The 19,775-nt window shown below is 40.1% G+C and overlaps 1 protein-coding gene across 1 annotated transcript in view; it reads left to right on the forward strand.

Moving 5' to 3' along the window:
• Positions 1-17,896, forward strand: part of ST7L (suppression of tumorigenicity 7 like) — a 196,750-nt gene extending 178,854 nt beyond the window's left edge. The window contains exon 15 of the mRNA XM_073667182.1: positions 17,589-17,896. Coding sequence (XP_073523283.1) covers positions 17,589-17,684 — 96 coding nt within the window. The 3' untranslated portion in view covers positions 17,685-17,896. The remainder of the gene's footprint in view (positions 1-17,588) is intronic.
• The last annotated feature ends 1,879 nt before the right edge of the window (positions 17,897-19,775 follow it).

Below are 19,775 nucleotides of genomic sequence, written 5' to 3' on the forward strand. Positions count from 1 at the left end.
TGCGGACTGCGGAAAAGGAGAAAAGCAGCTTGGCAGCAATCACTTTCTTCCCAGCAAAGAAAGCGTTATTAATCAGATTATTCGCAAGTGAAATCTTGGGTGTATGTACACACAGGTTGGATGCACAACAGATTTTTGGACAGACAATCCGATGTGTTTTATAGTACCTGGGTTGTGGATCATATTTTATGAGATTATTGCAGACTGTCAATTTATGCTGTTGATTTCACAGATTTTAACATTTGCAGTCGGTTAAATCTACAGCATTTCCACAGTGGGATCATTTGCAAAATCTGTACCATTTTTGGCTTTGCTGCAGATTTTTCTTCAAGGCATTTCCCCTGTGGACAGGAAAATACATTAAAAAAGGGGAAAATACATAAAAAAAACAGGAATAATGCAATAATCAGAGAAGTTCATTTTTGCGTTTAATGGTGTAAATCCCTCCTGAAAACACTCAGCAGAAAAAAAAAGTGCAAGGTACGTAGCCTTGCAACAAAGCCACTCAATTCATTCTCTACTATATCCACAGCAAAAATTGACACGCTGCAGATTTCATATTTCTGCAGAGAATATTCTCTGCAGCTTGTGCACAAGGTTTCCTAACACTTCATGCACAATGCTGGTACTGTGAAAATCAGATTTTCTGTCATGTGCATTTGCACCCCATGGACACTTACTCTACTGGCCAATTACACACCACATTTTTTTACATGTGGACGAACATGCTTAGTTTTCCAAGAGGAAGATCTTTTTTTTTTCATCCTGAATCGTCTTTTCTTTTGTCTTTTCGGTCATTTTCTGAGCACTTGTTCACCACTTTTCACTGCCTGCAGTTCTTTTGAGCACTTTTCCATCGTTTCTGGGTCATCTTTTGTACTTGCGTTTTTCAGTTGTTTTTTCTTAACAATAACCCTGGGAAAACACTCAAAAAGACAACCGGGCATCTTTTAAGACTTCCCATTGACTTGTAAAGTCTGGCACGTCTTCAGAGCAGAAATCTCTTGAAAAGTGGTCAACTTCTTTTAGCCACTTGGCCTCTTTTAAAACCTGAAGCGGTGAAAACAGCCTGAACATATGAACTGCTGGTCGTTTTTACATGCATAAACTCATTGTTTTGAGCATTTTCTGAGCACTTTTTCAGGTGGGTTTCGGAGCCGACACACCTGAAGAAGACTTTGTGTGCACATACCCTTTAGGGTTCCTCAACATTTAGAGCTCCTCCGCCTGCCTCCAATGTTTGAATGACATGTCACTGCTTTTTCAAGCAGGAGGCAGGTCACTGAAAAAGTAATGGCATGTCATTCAAACAGCAGAGGCATATGGAGGGGTCTGTGGAAGGAAGAGACCTATAGCTGAGTCCACCCTTTGTGCACTAAAATCTCATTACCAGAAAACTTCATATGGTGATAAAAGAAGAACCACACAGCGGATTTCTTCACCAAACATATCAATTTAATCTGTATATCAGTCCCATTACAGACATGTCTTTCCTTTAACTTACAAAATCGTGCTGCCTGGTTCTCTTTAAGGTCTTACCTTGTCAAATAGAAATTAATAGAATTAAGAACATCAGTAAGTGAAGTAGGAATTGACGAAACCTTCTTGGATTCTGAGATGATGTTAATAGTGGTCATTAATCTATATACTACTTTATTAAGTCTGATGAAATGTAAATATAATATAAAATATGTGTTTGCATCACTTGTAATTTATAGAGGTAGTTTAGACAGGACTTCATTCCCTAATACCCTTTTATAAAGCAGCCAAGTAAATGGGTAAATTAATGTTAAAATTCCATGTATCTTCTTACCATGTCAACTATATGAATAATAGCAGGGTTACTGTTCTATGATGCCATCATTTACATACTTTTCCGCAAAGGTGAACCCTACTTTAGTCTTTCAGCCATGTTGATCATAAGGCAGACGGACACTTCCTATGACTTACATCAAAGCCATCTCTGGGATTGTGTTGATGTTAGCAATCACCTTGGTGCTATACACACAACTTTGCCGGGGAATTCTGAGAAGATAATACATGTCAGCCTCAGGTGGTGCCAGCAGCAGAAGTCTACGGTTAAATAGTCGAGTGGGAGATCACTTGCTCATAAGGGTCAGACTGTGATCTCATCCTGCCTGACTGTGCATTTGCATTAGGAGAGGATATATTGGGATTTAAAAAACTGTGATACAGATCAAAGCGTAAGCAGATGTATCCTTACCAGGATTCGTCTAAAAGGCATTAGGGTGACATCCAGAAAATGTAACACGTCTGCGTATGATACGTCTATGTCTCCATTCAAGGAGAGGACGCACCAAGTGAAAGCATAGTAAAACCTATAGCTGCATTAGTAAGAAGTTATATTTATATGTAGAAACAAAGGTCACACTTAGTTCCTTATGGCTTTTCTAAATTACTATAGAAAGTATTCTGATGCTGACAGAGTAGAAATCTTATTTTGTAAAAAAAAACTCTTCCAATCTTACAAGTTTGATTTTCCATATGTATATGGATCTATAGATGTTCTAATTTTTATTTATTTTGTTTTTCTTCAATTACGTTGTTTCTCTGTTGTTGGATTAATTCATGATTCATTCACATCTTTGGACTTTTAAAACATAGAAAATAACTTGATGCTGGTTTTGCTGTGGATTTGCTAAATATTTCACATTATGCATTGCAACAGGAAAATCTGCAGATCAAATCCATAGCACAGGTCATCCACTTTTCTACTACTTTCGCCCTGGAAAATCAGCAGTGTATCAGGCCTCATGTAAACATTGCGATGTGCATTTTTATGCTGCCCCCTGTAGTCTGACACCCCTAAATAAAATGCTGAGTGACCAATTGCCCACAGAAGTCACATAATTAGTAAATTGAGTTTACTTGTGTGAAATTTATTCTCAGTATAACAACTGCTCTGTAAAAGCCTGAGAGATTTGTTTGAGAACATTAGGGATCATAAAACATCATATAAACTAAGGAGCACACCAGAGAGGTCAGGGATTAAGTCGTGGAGACGAGTAAAGTAGGGTTAGGTTATAAAAAAAAATAATAAATAAATAGCCCAAGCTCTGAACATCTCACAGAGCACTGTTCAATCCATCATCCTAAAATAGAAGTAGTATGGCACAACTGCAAACCTGCCAAGACATGGCCGTCCACCTAAACTGACATTCCAAGCAAGGAGAGCTCTAATAAGAGAATCTGGCAAGAGGACCATTTTCACTCCAGAGAAACTGCAAAGATCCACAGCTCAAGTGGGAGAATCTGTCCACAGAACTACTATTAGTTGTACACTCCACAAATCTGGCCTTTATGGAAGAGTGGCAAGAAAAAATACATTTTTGAAAGCAAGCCTAAGACGACCCATTTGCAGTTTGCAAAAAGTCATGAAGAGGACACAGCTAGTTTGTGGAATAAATTGCTCTGGTCAGATGAGACCAAAGTAGAACTTTTTGTGCTAAATGCAAAGCGCTATGTGTGACAGAAAACTAGCACTGCACATCACTCTGAAAACACCATCCCGACTGTCAAACATGGTGGTTGCAGCATCATGCAGTGGGGATGCTTTTCTTCAGCAGGGACAGGGAAAGTGGTCATCGTTGATGGGAAGATGGATGGAGCTAAATACAGGACAATCCTGGAGAAAAACTTGTTAGAGGCTGTAAAAGATTTGAGACTGTGGCGTAGGTTCTCCTTACAGCAGGACAACGACCCTAAACATACTGCCAGAGCTACAATGGAATGGTTTAGATCAAAGCATATGTATGTGTTTGAATGGCCCAGTCAAAGTCCAGACCCAAATCCCATTGAGAACCTGTGGCAAGACTTGAAAATTGCTGTTCACAGATGCCTCCATCCAATCTCACTGAGTTAGAGCTAGTTTGCAAAGAAGTATGGGCACAAATGTCAGTTTCTAGATGTGAAAAGCTGGTAGAGACAGACCCCAAAAGACTTGTAGCAGTAATTGTAGTGAAAGGTGGTCCTACAAAGTATTGACACAGGGGGGCTGAATACAATACATATACAAGTCACAATTTTCAGATTTATATTTTTATACTATTTAGAAAACTATGTATGTTTCCTTTATACTTCACAAATACTTGCTACTTTGTGTTTGTATATCACACAAAATCCCAATAAAAAACATTTAAGTTTGTGGGTGAACCGTGAAAAAATGTGGAAAAGTTCATGGAGTATGAATGCTTTTTCAAAGCACTGCAGTTCTGCTTTGTTTTTTGATGCTGATTGAAATACAGGATCACACGGGCATGTAGAGCTAGTGCATCTCTGCCAGCTAGCTCTGATTCAGGAAGCAGTATTATTTTTCATCCTGTAAAGGGAATCTGTCAACAGGTTTTTGACACCTAATCTGAGAGCAGCATAATGTAGAGATAGAAACCCTTGTTCCAGCGTTATGTCACTTACTGGGTTGCTTGGTGTAGTTTTGATAAAAATCACTGTTTTATCAGCAGGAGATTATCACCAGAGTACTAAAAAAACCTGCTGCCAAGTCGTCTTTCATATTCATGAGCTTTGTTTAAACCAAATCCCCACCAATGATTTGCAGCTTTCTGCCTATGCACAGTGTACAGAGAAAGCTGCCAATCAGTGGTGTGGACGGGGTTATACAGAGCTCAGCTTTCAGAGAACTGCTAGATCTGCAGCAGATTAACAGTGATTTTATGAAAACTGCAATAACCAGCAAAATAAGTGATACATGTCTGGAATCAGGGTCTCTGCCCCTACATCATGCTGCTCTGAGTCCAGGAGGCTAGTAGAGAAGCCATACTGGCATAGATTATATAGAATACAGATTAGGCCTTTTATTAATGTTATGTGTCATACAGATGACAATTGGACCACCGTATGAATGAAAATGCGTTTTTTTTAACTGCTGCGTGTCCATTCCGTCAAACTCTGCACTTCATAATCTCTTTATTTTTGGGTGGTAAGGCTCAGCCATTCAAGTCTATGGGGATCTATCAAAAACAGAAGACGTCCATTTTCCATCTTTTTTTCTTCCGTTTTTAACTGATCCATTGCTTGTTGTCAGTGGACAAAAAAAAATCTGAGTTTTTACGCCCTTTTTAAAAACGGATAAGATAAAAAATAGAATGCAAAACTGGGAAAAAATCGAATAAACATAGGGGGAAAATGGTCTTTTTTTGAAGCATATAAGATAGAAATATATGCGTGAATGTAACCTTAGGAAGAAATTACACAGGGAGGATTTTGTTGCAGACATTTCTTTGCCAAAATTTGTCTCTTTAGCCGATGATTACTTGCTGATCACTAAGGGGTCTTACCGCTGGGACCTTCCAGTGAGCTTTAGATTGAGGCTCAAGAACCCCGAGAACGAGTCTCTGCAGCCACGTCTTGAATGGAGCAGAAGTGTGCAGAGCCAACAGTCACTATTCATTTCCTGGAGGAAGCCGAGCACTGCACTCCGCTTTCTTCGACAGTCCTATTTACAATGAATGGAGCTGAGGCCAAGCATTTGCATCTCCGCTCCTTTAGGATGAGGTGCAAAGCTCTGTTCTTGAAGGTTTCAGAGTCTAGATTACCGGATCGCTGCGGTTCCCAGAGGTTGAAACCTTAGCGATCAAGTTATCCCCTAGGGGTTCAATAACCCTTTAACCCCTTTAAAGCCCATGACGTATTAATACGCGTCTGTGCCCTGGGCTTTAAGAGCCTGACCCGTATTAGTACGTCATGGTGATCGCACGCGCACACAGGCTGTGCGGGTGCGATCGTCGCCGGGTGTCAGCTGATTGTCACAGCTGACACCCGGTACTATGTGCAGGGAGCGGTCCCGCACCGCTCCCGGCACATTAACCCCTGCAACGCTGCAATTGAAGTCGATCGCAGCATTGCGGTGGCTAAGGGGAGGTGATCGGTATACTCACCTCCTCTTCCGGCCTCCAGCGCTGTCTGCCGCGGCTTTCCTGATATTGCCATGACGACCCGATGTTGTCATGACAACATCCGGGTCACCAGACAGCAGGAAGATTTTTTGGTTATGCGCAGTACATGACCAAACTATCTTCTCACTGTGCAGCGCTGACAGCCTGCATAGCACAGGGATGGTGCTCCATCCCTATGCTATGCAGGCGATCAGAATAAAAAAAAGTGAAAGTCCCAGAGTGGGACAAAGTATAAAAGTAAAAAAAACTCTCAGAAAGTGAAAAAAAATAAAATAAAAAATAAATTGTAAAAATATAAAAAAAAAAATAATCTACCAAAAATAAAAATATAATGTACCCATCAATAAATATTATGAAAAAACAAACAAACAATAAAAGTACACATATTTGGTATCGCTGCGTCCGGAACGCTGTGCCCTATAAAATTGTCCCACTAGTTAACCCCTTCAGCGAACACGGTAAAAAAAAATAATAAAAAGCGAAGCAAAAAACAATGCTTTATCATCATACCGCCAAACAAAAAATGGAATAACACGCGATAAAAAAGACGAATCTAAATAAAAATGGTACCGCTGAAAACGTCAGCTCATTCTGCAAAAAACAAGCCACCATAGAGCTCCATCAGCCGAAAAATAAAAAAAGTTATAGCTCTCAGAATAAAGCGATTCAAAAAAATAATTTTTTCTATAAAATAGCTTTTATTGTGTAAAAGCGCTAAAACATAGAAAAACTATATAAATGTGGTACCGCTGTAAACGTACTGACCCAAAGAATAAAGCTATCTTATTAATTTTACCACACGCGGAGCAGAATAAAAAAAAAAACAATTCCTGAATTGTTGGTTTTTGTTCTGCCTCACAAAAAACGGAATAGAAAGCGATAAAAAAATATCACGTGCCTGAAAATGGCACCAATAAAAACGTCAACTCATCCCGCAAAAAACAAGCCGTCACATGACTGTCGGCCAAAATATGGAAAAATTATAGCTCTCAAAATATGGCGATGCAAAAACTAGATTTTACAAAATATGTGTCTTTTAGTGTCTGACAGCTGTCAATCATAAAAACCCGATATGATTCTGATATCTCTGTAATCGCACCGACCCGAAGAATAAAGTAGTCTAATCACTTATACTGCACGAGGAACAGCGTAAAAAATAAATGCTAGGGCTGGGGTTCGGGTTGGGGTTGGGGTGGGTTGGGGCTAGGGTTAGGGTTGGGGTTGGAGTTGGGATTTTTTCAAAAGTAAAAAAAAAAAAAAAATGACGATATGGCAACTAGTGTGGAGCGCAAGTGCTCGCTACTTGAGTTTGCATCGGTTGCTCGGGTATGCACTGAGTATTGCGGATGCTCGAGTGACGTGCTCGAGCCTCCGCCCCATAGGCTTCGCGACCAAAAAAAACCTTGCGGGGATTGCCTGCCATGCACGAGCGATCCCCGCATGTTTTTTTTTTGGGTGTCTAATAACCGTGAAACATGCGGGCGGGGACTCGAGCATGTCACTTGAGCACCCGCGATACATGATGCATACCTGAGTACCCGATGCAAACTCAAGTAGCGAGCACTTGCGCTCAAGACTATGATGACCTAATGTTATCAAATTCTGTGTCGTACCTCTGGGTTCAAAATGTTCACTATACCCCTTGATAAAATCCTTGCGGGGTGTAGTTTCCAAAATGTGGTCACTTGTGGGGGGTTTCCACTATTTAGGCACATCAGGGGCTCTCCAAACGCGACATGGCGACTCCTCTCGATTCCAGCCGATTTTGCGTTCAAAAAGTCACACAGTGCGCCTTCCCTTCTGAACTCTGCTATGCGCCCAAACACTGTATTTTCCCCACATATGGGGTATTGGCGTACTCAGGAGAAATTGCACAAAAGTTTTTGGGGTCCTTTTTGTCCTCTTACCCTTGTGAAAATAAAAAAAAATTGGGGCTAAAATGTCATTTTTGTGGAAAAAGTTTGATTTTTTTATTTTCACGGCTCCATGTTATAAACTTCTGTAAAGGACTTGGGGGTTCAAGATGCTCACCACACATCTAGATAAGTTCCCTGAGGGGTCTAGTTTCCAAAATGGTGTCACTTGTGGGGGGTTTCCACTGTTTAGGCACATCAAGGGCTCCCCAAATGCAACATGGCGTCCACTAATTATTCAAGCAAATTTTACAATCAAAAAGTCAAATGGCGCTCCTTCCCTTCCGAACCCTGTCGTGCGCCCAAACAGTGGGTTTCCCCAACATATGAGGTATCAGTTTACTCAGGAGAAATTGCACAACAAACTGCATGGTGCAATTTCTCCTGTTACCCTTATGAAAATGCAAAAGTAGGGGCTGAAAAACATTTTTGTGGGAAAAATGTGAAAATGTTATTTTTATGGCTCAATGTTATTTTCACGGCTCCATGTTATAAGCTTCTGTAAAGGACTTGGGGGTTCAAGGTGCTCACCACACCTCTAGATAAGTTCCCTGAGGGGTCTAGTTTCCAAAATCGTGTCACTTGTGGGGGGTTTCCACTGTTTAGGCACATCAGGGGCTCCCCAAATGCAACATGGCGTCCGCTAATTATTCAAGCAAATTTTACATTCAAAAAGTCAAATGGCGCTCCTTACCTTCCGAACCCTGCCGTGCACCCAAACAGTGTTTTTTCCCCATATATGGGGTATCTGCGTGCCCAGGGGAAATTGCACAACACATTTTGGGGTCGATTTTTCCTGTTACCTCTGCGAAAATAAAAAAACTTGGGTCTAAAGTAACATTTTTGTGAAAAAAGTTAAATGTTAATTTTTGTCTTCCACGTTCCAAAAATTCCTGTGAAGCACCTGAAGGGTTAATAAAGTTCTTGAATGTGGTTTTGAGCACCTTGAGGGGTGCAGTTTTTAGAATGGTGTCACTTTTGGGTATTTTCTGTCATAAAGACCCCTCAAAGTGAGTTCAAATATGATGTGGTCCCTAAAAAAATGGTTTTGTAAATTTTGTTGGAAAAATGAGAAATTGCTGGTCGACTTTTAAACCTTATAACTCCCTAATAAAAAAAAATGTTGGTTCCAAAATTGTGCTGATGTAAAGTAGACATGTGGGAAATGTTATCTATTAACTATTTTGTGTGACATAGCTCTCTGATTTAAGGGGATAAAAATTCAAATTTTGAAAATTGCAAAATTGTCAAAATTTTCGCCAAATTTCCATTTTTTTCACAAATAAATGCAACTGATATCGAAGAAATTTTACCCCAATCATGAAGTACGATATGTCACGAAAGAATAGTCTCAGAATCAGGGGGATCCGTTGAAGCGTTCCAGAGTAATTACCTCATAAAGTGACAGTGGTCAGAATTGTAAAAATTGGCCTGGTCATTAACGTGCAAACCACCTTGGGTTGTAAAGGGGTTAATAATTGTTGCATATTTTATAATTAATCTTTCCAATAAATACATTTTATTAATTATCAGTATAAATGTATAATAACTCTTGTAGCTCATGGTAATAATGGGAAGTTATCATTTTGATCTACCCTATTGCAAACGTGTATATTTAGTGAAGCCAGGTCAGAATATAATGCTCCTGTTTCTTCACCCAACGCTGAAGCTGAAGGTCTGTGAAGTAAATAAAGAGATGTAAGTGAAATGGCAACGTATAGTATTTTCACCTAAATTTGTCTTTTGTAAGTCTTTGCCTCCAGTGTCCAGATGGCAATAAGATGGCAGGTTTTCCACCTTCCCTGTCTTTCTGTTTTATGGCCTTCCCATAAGATAAAGGCATTGTTCTCACCTCTGTACAGATGAAGGAGATTTAAGAATCTTTATCCACTTTGATGCTAGCAAGAAACTTCAGAGCCAAAAGCGCTTCAGCTCAGGCCGTGGCTGAAGTTTTTGATTCTCTGATCCCTTTGGTCTGTGGGAATTCAGGATTTTCTTTCAATAAAACCCTGACTGTGAAGGATTTTCTTATTAAAAGCAGTGTCTGATGTATTTTCCTCTCTGCTTGTCTGTTCTCTTTTGTTACACATCTTTTGAAAGGCTTCACAGTGACTTGACTTTCCAAAAAGCTTTCACTCTGCCACTCCAATATAGATTTGGAAAGTGAGAAGCCGCCAAGTGTAATCACTTGGCATGTAACACCTTCAATGCCTTCACTGCTTACAATAGGTTCCTGTTCTTTATTGCCGTTAGCACCCACACCTTGTATACACACATACAGTATACAGACATCAGTGCAGAAGATCACACTGACTAGCTTCATTGACTCATTCATTCCAATTCTAAAGTCTTGCTCCCTACAAATTGAGCAGATGAAAAATAGAAGAAAGTAGTCAAATTGGGCAAGTTATTACCATAGATGTCAACCAAGACATTAAAGCCCTGATTCATCAAAGCTTTTATGCCAGTAAAAAGTTTGGAAAGGTTGCAAAATTTTGGCGACTTTTGGCATTTTCAGTCTAGTTTTGCCCAGCTCCGCCAAAAGGGACAAAGCTGGGGCAGGACGGGACATGGCACCAAAGCTCAAATAATTTATGATGAGCTTTGGTGTACCTTACGCCAGAAATTTGGTGTAAGATTTGTGGTGAGACATGCACTACATGACAGGTGCTCCTGATTCATTAAATGGTGTGGACCTCTTAATGAATCAGAAGCGTCTTACTCCACCACACCCCCTCATCAAGACGGTGTGTAAATTGCTGGTACTGATGAAGTGGGGCTACATGTTTCAAATGTTTGGATTCATTGGGGGCTTTTTTTTTATTTAAATGAAGTCTGTCACCCCCAAAATGCAAATTAAACTATTATACACTGGAATTAGCCCCTGTAAAAGTCATATATACTGACACTGCGAATGCACAATGATCGTGAAGGAATCCTCAGTGCACACACAATACATAGGCTGACCCCCCTTTCATCATTGAAGCGAAACCATCACACACAGAGCCATGGTTAGGTTTCAAGCCGCGCTTAGTCAGTAGATTTGCTCAGTATACAAACTTTGATTGGTGGGGGCTGTAAAGTTGTACCAAGGTTCTTGGCCACACCAAGGGTGCACCGAAGCACTCCTATTTGCATATGGAATAAAACAATTTTTAAAAGTAATTACAGCAATTAAACAAATTCTTATATTTTAAGTCCTTAATATAACTGTTTCATTAGTTTCATTTGCATTTAGGGTGTGATAGACTCTATTGAAAGGGAATTTGTCAGCAGGTTTTGCTATGGAATCTGAGATTAACATGATGTAGGGCCTTAGAGCCTGATTCCAACTATGTATCCCTTACCAGACTGCTTGAAGCAGTTTTGATAAAATCCCCGTTTTCTCTGCTGTAGATTTAGCAATTTCCTGAATGCTGAACTCTGTATAACCCTGCCCACACCCCTGATTGACAACTTCCTGTATACACTGTACATTGCCAGTAAGCTGCTAATCAGTGGTGGGGGTGGGGTTACACAGATTAGCTAGACTGCATGTCACATGACACACAGTTCTGCAGTGATAATCTCCTGCTGATAAAACACTGATTCTATTGAAACAGCAAGCTGCTGAGAAAGTGATCCATCCCTGGAATCGGGATCTTTGCCCCTACGTTATGCTGCTCTCAGATTAAGGCCATGTTCAGTATTTGGTCAGTATTTTACATCAGTATTTGTAAGCCAAAACCAGGAGTGTGTGAAAAATACAGAAGTGGTGACGTGTTTCTATTATACTTTTCTTCAGATTTTTCCTTTTCCTAGTTTTGGCTTACAAATGAGGATGTAAAATATGACCAAATACTGAATGTGTGAATGTCGCCCAAATAGCAAAAACCTGGTGACAGATTCCCTTTAAATGCATGTATTTTAGGCTAAGATTGTTTTGCTTTTACATGATCTTTTTTCATGTTTTCCTGTATATTGATGAGTAGAATGAGTTGATTGAATGACAATCCCTCATTGAGTTTGTTCTGATGGGGAGATTGCAACTCTTTTATCTATCTTCTTCTGAGCTCTCAGCTGATATATGACCACATCAAAGTTCACCTCAACTTTCAATGATCTGTAGTCATAAACTAGCACAGAAAATTTCAGCAAAAGACAGGTATTAGAGTTAAAGTCCAAAGCCAAGAGATAATGAAACCAGATTGCAAATATTATTTGTATTTATATTATTATAATATATAATATTATTTTTGACCCAAAATACACAGATTTATGAAAAACAAAAAATGTAAATGTCTCTTAAATGCCCATATCATGTCCGCCTTATTCCACTCATAACCTATTCAAATGGTTAAAAAGGTTGTCAACTACTATATAAAATGCCCCAATGTATTTAAGCATTGGAGATAAGTGTTTTTGTAAATACCTTGTGTGGTCTTTATTGCCTGTGAGCGGCGCTATTGCTGACCACTCACAGGCATCACGTGACTCCTGGCCTACAAGACTTGCTATGCCAATGGGTGCACACCATTGGCATAAATTGTACCCCACTAGACTCGCATCAAGGGCCTATCACTCAGCTGAGCAGTGTTCTGCACTGTATGGTTGAGAGGCAAGGCCCTCCAAAAATTTGTCTGCATATAGGTGTCTCTTCCTGGCATGTCACTCTCCACAAGAAGGAACATTACCCCTTATACACCAGTCAGAGGCCTCTCATACAGCCAAATCAGATCTCGTACTTTGCACTGATGAGGGGCAACACCCCGAAACACGTCTGCAAATTGAGATTCTGGTTTGGTTTTATCCTGAGTCATATGCAAAGTCAATATTGACTTTTAGGATTGCTACTTCCAATAGGTGGCACTAGAGTTCTAGTCCTCTTCCTCTCTGAAGAGACAATTTGCACATTCCTTTAAGGGGAAACTGTGATAAATACTTTGTCATCTGCAAGACTCTAGTCATGTTACAAAGGTAACTTCCAATATATAGCATTAAAGAGACCGTTTTCGTTCTTCTGAAGAAAAGCCAAGTTCTATATGGCTATGTGCCCACGATGCAGACATTTTCCTGAGCATTTCCGCATCTCCCTTGCCGGAAAATGCATGCGGATTTTACATGCGTTTTTGACGCTTTTTTGCATGCGGATTTGCCATGCTTTTTTCCAATGCATTGTATAGGCAAATCCGCATGCAGAAACGCACAAGAATCGTCATGTCCGGATTTTTTCTGGAACTAAAATCCACTCAGAAAAAATCCTGATCATGTGCACAGAACTTGCAAAATGTCATAGGAAGTCATGGGATAAGGTATGCAATGCGTTTCTGGTGCATTTCCACACTGCATATCCGCACCAAAAAAACGCATCAAAACACATCGTGGGCACACAGCCTATCACTTGTTTTTTTTAGGTGTGACAGGCAGTCAACTTAGATATTGGTTGGATTAATGCTCGTTACCTCTAGTGGCGGCTTATCTCCCAAGAGTTAAAAGGACCAGGGAGAGTCAATTAAAAAAGTATAGGAGAGTGATCATCATTTTTGCTAATGGCCCAAATTTTCAAATGAGTGCTTTATGATATCTTGAAATAATTTGGTATCTATAGTTTGCATTTTAATATACACAATTGTTCAGTCCCATAAAGAAATGATCACAAGTTGAGTTTTACGTTTGTCTCACTCTCACATGATGAGTAAGTGGACGGCTTAGTGTTAACAGTAGACCCTCTAGTGACCCAATAAGTAGCCCCTATAGGGACTAGCATGTGAGGACAGATTACACTGATAGTTTGTTGTCATCACTGAAACTAAAATACAATCAGGAGGGATGAAGCCGGTACAGACAATGTTAAAAAACAAAGCTAAAAGCAGGTGCCAAAGTATTTTGCATGCAATTTCATTTCCTAGCATGGGAAGGGAACTTTTAATGTTGGAAACCACACGGTAAAGCAAGAAAAAAAAAAACCTAAAGTTTGTTGATGTTCATAAGGGACCAAGACTTGGCTCCGGAGCAGGAATCTGTTGTTTAAACATCAGCACATGCCTGTAATGTCAGTGATCCCATAATGGGCCACATCTTCGTAAAAGGTGATGAGTAAAAAGGTGCTGCTGTCTTACTGAACCCTGCACATGTTATTTTATGACAATGTAGTTTATCTTTACAGCTTTTTTTTTGGTGTGTGGGTCATTAAACTAAACTGTAACGTTGTATTCCCTTGTAACGCAACCATGAAAGAAAATATCCTATTCACATAGACGAGTACCTCTTCCTGTCTGTACATGGCCAGTTGGCTAAACTCTCACAGACTTAGAATATTTAGTCCGTGGGGTGAACATTTAAAAAACAAACGTTTAACAGTCTAAAAGGCCGAACCGGGACACTGAGGGCTCCTGCTTGATTTTTAGCTTACCAAGGGGTAACCACAGTAAGTGATTGGATATCACATGGATGGGCTTACTGATCAGTGGGGGTGCGGCCCACCGATCTCTAGAAAAAGAATCACTTGCATTAGTCAAGCACCATGTTCCCTGTGGACACTCCTGACCAAGTGCTATACAGAGAACGGCAATGCAGAATCATTCACTATAGGTCGCGAATGTGACTTTTTAAAGAGGACCGTTTTCTGTTTTTTTTTTTTTTATCTAAATTGAGTACCTCCTCCAATTGGTGCCGGTCCGTATGATTATGGAACAGTTTTTCTTCTTTTTTGTGTCCTTCCATTCCAAAATTTGGCCTGTCAGAAATAAAGATGCAGATTTTCCCTTCAACCAACTAGGCATATACCACTCAACTTCTTTTGTGGGCGTTTGCATTTTCTTGTCTGACCCTCGCCAATCAAAACACATGACCACCCGCATACAAGTTGCGTGGTATCCACCTGGTTGGTTGAAGAGAACATTTGCATATTTATTACTAAGGTCATATCTTTGAAACAGAGGGACACAGAACTTAAAGGAAAAGTATTCCAAAATCACTGGAACAACAACAATTGAGGGAGATAATATGTTCACAGTAAAGGTCCTTTTCAAGATGCCCATGAACCTCCAGCAGCATTTGTTTCGCCTACATATGTTCCCTTCCGACCCCCTTCTAGAAATGTATGCTTGATAAGGCAAAGTTTGTATGTGATTTTGAATGAGAAAAAAAACACAAAGCTGCTGCCATAAACCTAAATGATACTTAGGTGGTAAGGTCATTCAGTTTGGCAGCAGAAGACCATGCTCACAAACCCCTCAGTGTTACCGCAATGTTATGTGTTCATTTGCCCCTAAGTTGTCATGGCTTTTAGGTGCACACAACAGCCGAACAAAAGATAACTCAACTATGCTGATTGCTAATGCTATGATCTGAATGCTTATTGCTTATAGTTATATAAGTTCTATCTTTGGCCAAATTCAGACAGCCGTGAAACATGGTCCATGTACAGGCTGGTTTTGAGTCTCCCAACCCAAAGTCAGCAGCCTCATATACAGTATGCCTAGAGACCATTGAGTTTGGGTGGGGAGACTCGTGGCTAGTCTTTACATCACGGACATCTGATTTTGTCATTAGCCTGTATACTGACTAGAATACCTACTATTCATCTCATTAATACACAATTCAAAATGCAATAAAAAGGGGGGGGGGGGGTTCTTTACCAAAACCATAGGATTTGATCCAGTGAAACTTTCAGAAATACAATGGCATGTAAAAGTTTTGGCACCCTTAGTCAAAATTACTATTATTGTAAACATTTGTGCAAGTTGAAGATGAAATGATCTCTAAAAGGCCTGCAGTTAAAGAAGACACATTTCCTTTGTATTTTAGGCAAAAAATATATATATATATATTTTTAATCTTTTACATTTTAAAAATTACAAAAAGGAAAATGGGCCAATGCAAAAGTTTGTGCATCCCACATGGTTAGTACCTATAGCATCCTCCTTTGAAAGTATCACAGCTTGTAAACACTTTTTCTAGTCAGCCAGAAGTATTTCAATTCTTGTTTGAGGGACTTTCATCCATTCTTCCAGTTCTGTGAGATTCTTGGGTCATCTTGCATGCACTTCTATTTTGAGGTCTAGCCACAGATTTTCAACGATGTTCAGATCATGGGACTTTGAGGGCCATTGTAAAACTTTCAGCTTGTGCCTTTTAAGGTAGTCTATTGTGGATTTTGATGTGTGTTTAGGATCATTATCCATTTGTAGAAGTCATCCTCTTTTCAACTTCAGCTTTTTTACAGATGGTGTTATGTTTGCATCAAGAATTTGTTGAAATTTCATTGAATCCATTGTTCCCTCTACCCATGAAATGTTCCCCGTGCCATTGGCTGCAACACAACCCCAAAGCATAATTGATCCAACCCCATGCTTAATGGTTGGCAAGATGTTCTTTTCCTGAAATTCTGTGCCCTTTTTACTCCACACATACCTTTTGATCATTGTGACCAAAGAGTTCTATTTTAACTTCATCAGTCCACAGGACTTGTTTCCGAAATGCATGAGGCTTGTTTAGATATTCTTTCGCATACTTCTGACGCTGAATTTTACGGTGAGGACGCAAGAGATGTTTTCTCCTGATGACTCTTCCATGAAGGCCATATTTGTGCAGTTGTCTCTGAACAGTAGAATAATGTACCACAACTCCAGAGTCTGCTAAATCTTTCTGAAGATCTTTTACAGTCAAGCGGGGGTTCTGATTTGCCTCTCTAGCAAACCTACGAGCAGCTCTCACTGAAATATTGCTTGGTCTCCTTGACCTCCTGTTAACTGTCATTTCTTAATTATGTTTCAAACTGAGGAAAGAGCAAAGCGTCTTCAAGTTGCCATCGTCTTATAGCCTTCTCCTGCTTTGTGGACCTCCAACATTTTCATTTTCAGAGTGCTAGGCAGCTGCTTAGAAGAACCCATGGCTGCTGTTTTTTGGCACAAGGTTAGTGGAGGCTGGGAAATTTGCATTACCTGGCCTTTCATAAGAATGATGGTGAACAAGCCATAACCCTAACAGGCTAATTAGGGTGTGAAACCTTGGCCAAAGTTATCAAAGCACACAAATCTCCAAGGATGCTCAAACTTTTGCATTGGCCCATTTTCCTTTTTGTAATTTTTAAAATGTAAAAAATGAATAATATTTTTTTTGCCTAAAATAAAAAGAAAATGTGTCCTTTTAACTTTAGGCCTTTTAGAGATCATTTCATCTTCAACTTGCTCAGCTGTTCACAATAACAGTAATTTTGACCAGGGGTGCCCAAACTTTTACATGCCACTGTACGTTCAGTTCCTCACCATTTTTGATACCTCTGTTGGGAGTGAAAACATCACCATTTACATAGTTTTGTCTCTATATATTGCTGTATATGTTATGTGTTACCCAAGGGAAATATTGAGTGAGAATGTTATGGAATAGTTCTGCTTCCCAGCAGGACACAGGTGAAAACATGGAAAAAAAAAAAAGATAAAAACTTACTGTATGTACGTTATGGTGAAGGTGAATAATTGAAGGGTTAATGCATCCCGTGACATTACCTTTACTGACACCGATTCCTGTTCAGCACATATTAGAAGAATTTCCTTTACATTCCCCTTAGAAGAGAAATGACAGATCTGTCTCTGGAGCAGGAATTAGATAACACCAGACTTCAATTTACTGCATGTGTTGAATGTAGAGGGAATAGCCCCTCCGGCCCTATGTATTTCGCTCCCTGCATGCTGACATGAACCTGGCTCTGCTGTGGTGCTAGAACCAAGACATTTTTCTCATATTCTGTTTTATCTTTCAGTTCTTCATGACTCTACTCACACCCTTCACTTTTATGCTAGAGAAAATTGAGAGCATCATGCCATCCAGTCTTTGGCACCAGCTGACCCGTATGTAATCATATCTCCAATATGCAGAAGACAAAATCCTGCAACACTTAGACCAAGTTCCGGCAACATATGAAATGTATTTCAGCAGTGGCCAGAGTCTCTCTTCTACGCACTCCAGGACTTCAAATCTGATGACTATTCCTGCTCAAGGAAATCTGTTGGATCAGAATGAGTGGGGAAATTGTGTGTTTAACACCTATTAAAAAGTTACCTGATCACACCTTGTTAATGTCTTATTTCTCATCTCCTAACGTTAGTTACTGATCGTATCACTCACAGTGATGAAGGGTACTTTCTACCGGACATCTTCGTCTTCAACAAGAATTTTTCATTGTTAAAAATTATGTTTTTGTGTATGAAGGTACTCTGAGCTATCCTGGGCAGTCGTGTTATCTTTCAAGGGAGTCTGTCAGCACAGAATGACTGTTCAAACCAAGCACAGGCGCTTGGTGCACCGTTGGTGTGGACAAACATTTAAGTGCACCTTCCCACCTGCTTGTCATTCTGTGCTGATCGACTCCCCTTAACAACCGCTGATACGCATTAAAACGGCCGCTAAGAGACCCTATTCCGATTAGGAATAAGGGTATAGTTTCCCACAGAGTCCAAAAATCTGTGGGATTTCAGCTACTGGGGGTAGCTAAGATCCAGGACAACATGATCAGGGCTGGATTTTCCGGTCCCCGATCACGTGATCGCTGTTATTCAATGAATAACTGCGATCAAGTAAAAAAAAAAAGGGTCTGCTATTAAAATAAATTTTCTCTCTTCTGACATGATATACATGTCAGAGGAGAGAGAAATGATGTCTTTAAGCCCCCCAGTAACTCCGCCCTCTCCCGCGCCCTCCTGCCTCCAGCCCTCCGCCTTCTCTTCCTGAAAAAAATATGGCCCGCACATGTTAGTGCTCCCGGTGATATCTGCCACCCTGCAACAGCAGGGATTTTTCTTATTGGCGTCTTTTGATAACTATTATTATTAATTTTTTTTTTTTAGGGTTGGGCTAAGGGTTAGGGTTGCGTTTTTTTCAAAAGTAAAAAAAAAATGCCGCTATGACGACTAGTGTTGAGCTCAACAGCACTCCTTACTTGAGTTTGCATCGGGTGCTCAGGTATGGACGGAGTATCACGGGTGCTCGAGTGAGTACTTGCGCTCCACACTAATGACGACATATTCAATATGATCACCTAATGTTTTTAAATTCTGTGTAGTACCTTTTTGGCTCAAAATCCTCACTATACCCCTGGATAAAAAGCTTAAGACACGTAGTTTCCAAAATGGGTTTCAGTTGGGGTGGGGGGTTTCTGCTGTTTAGGCACCTTAAAGGGCCCTGGAAATGGGACATGATGCCCACCATCTTATGGGTTTTAGTTGGGGTGGGGGGGTTTCTGCTGTTTAGGTACCTTAAGGGCCCTGGAAATGGGACATGATGCCCGCCATCTTTCAGCCAAATATGTGTTCTAAAATTCAAATATTGCTCCTGCCGTTTGTCCAAACAGAACTTTTTGACATGTGAGGTATCGCCGTGCTTGTAAGAAAGTGAGTAACAAACTGTGGGGTCCACTTTTTGGTGTTACCTCATGCAAAAGTGAGAAATTTGGGGCTAAAGCATGATTTTTTTTTCATGCACTCTGCATTAATTCCTGTGTAGCAGCTGAAGGGTTACAGAATTTCCTGACAACAGTTTTAAAGTATTTGAGGGGTGCAGTTTTTAAAATGGCATAGCTTTTGGGGAGTTTCCAATACATAGTCCCCTCGAAGTCCACTCTCCCAGTGGGTCATGGCACCCTCAAAACATAACAGTAAAATCTGCACTATTCCCTTCTGACTTTTGCACTTTGCCTCGAAAGTAGTTCCTGATTACATGTAGTGTATTGGCACACAGTCTGCACAATAAACTGAGAGGTCCATTTTTTTCCTATTAGCCCTTGTAAAAATTAAATATTTGGGGCTAAAATAACATTTTAGCAGTAAAAATTTAATTATTCTTTCTTCACCGCCCAATGATATACATTTTTGTGAGGCACATGTGGTGTCAACATTCTCACTGCACCCCTAAATTAATTCATTGAGAGGTGTAGTTTGTAAAATTTCGTCAC

The sequence above is a fragment of the Phyllobates terribilis genome, unplaced genomic scaffold, assembly GCF_046119375.1.
Source record: "Phyllobates terribilis strain yellow unplaced genomic scaffold, ASM4611937v1 Scaffold_2__4_contigs__length_985480577, whole genome shotgun sequence".
Classification (NCBI taxonomy): Eukaryota; Metazoa; Chordata; class Amphibia; order Anura; family Dendrobatidae; genus Phyllobates; species Phyllobates terribilis.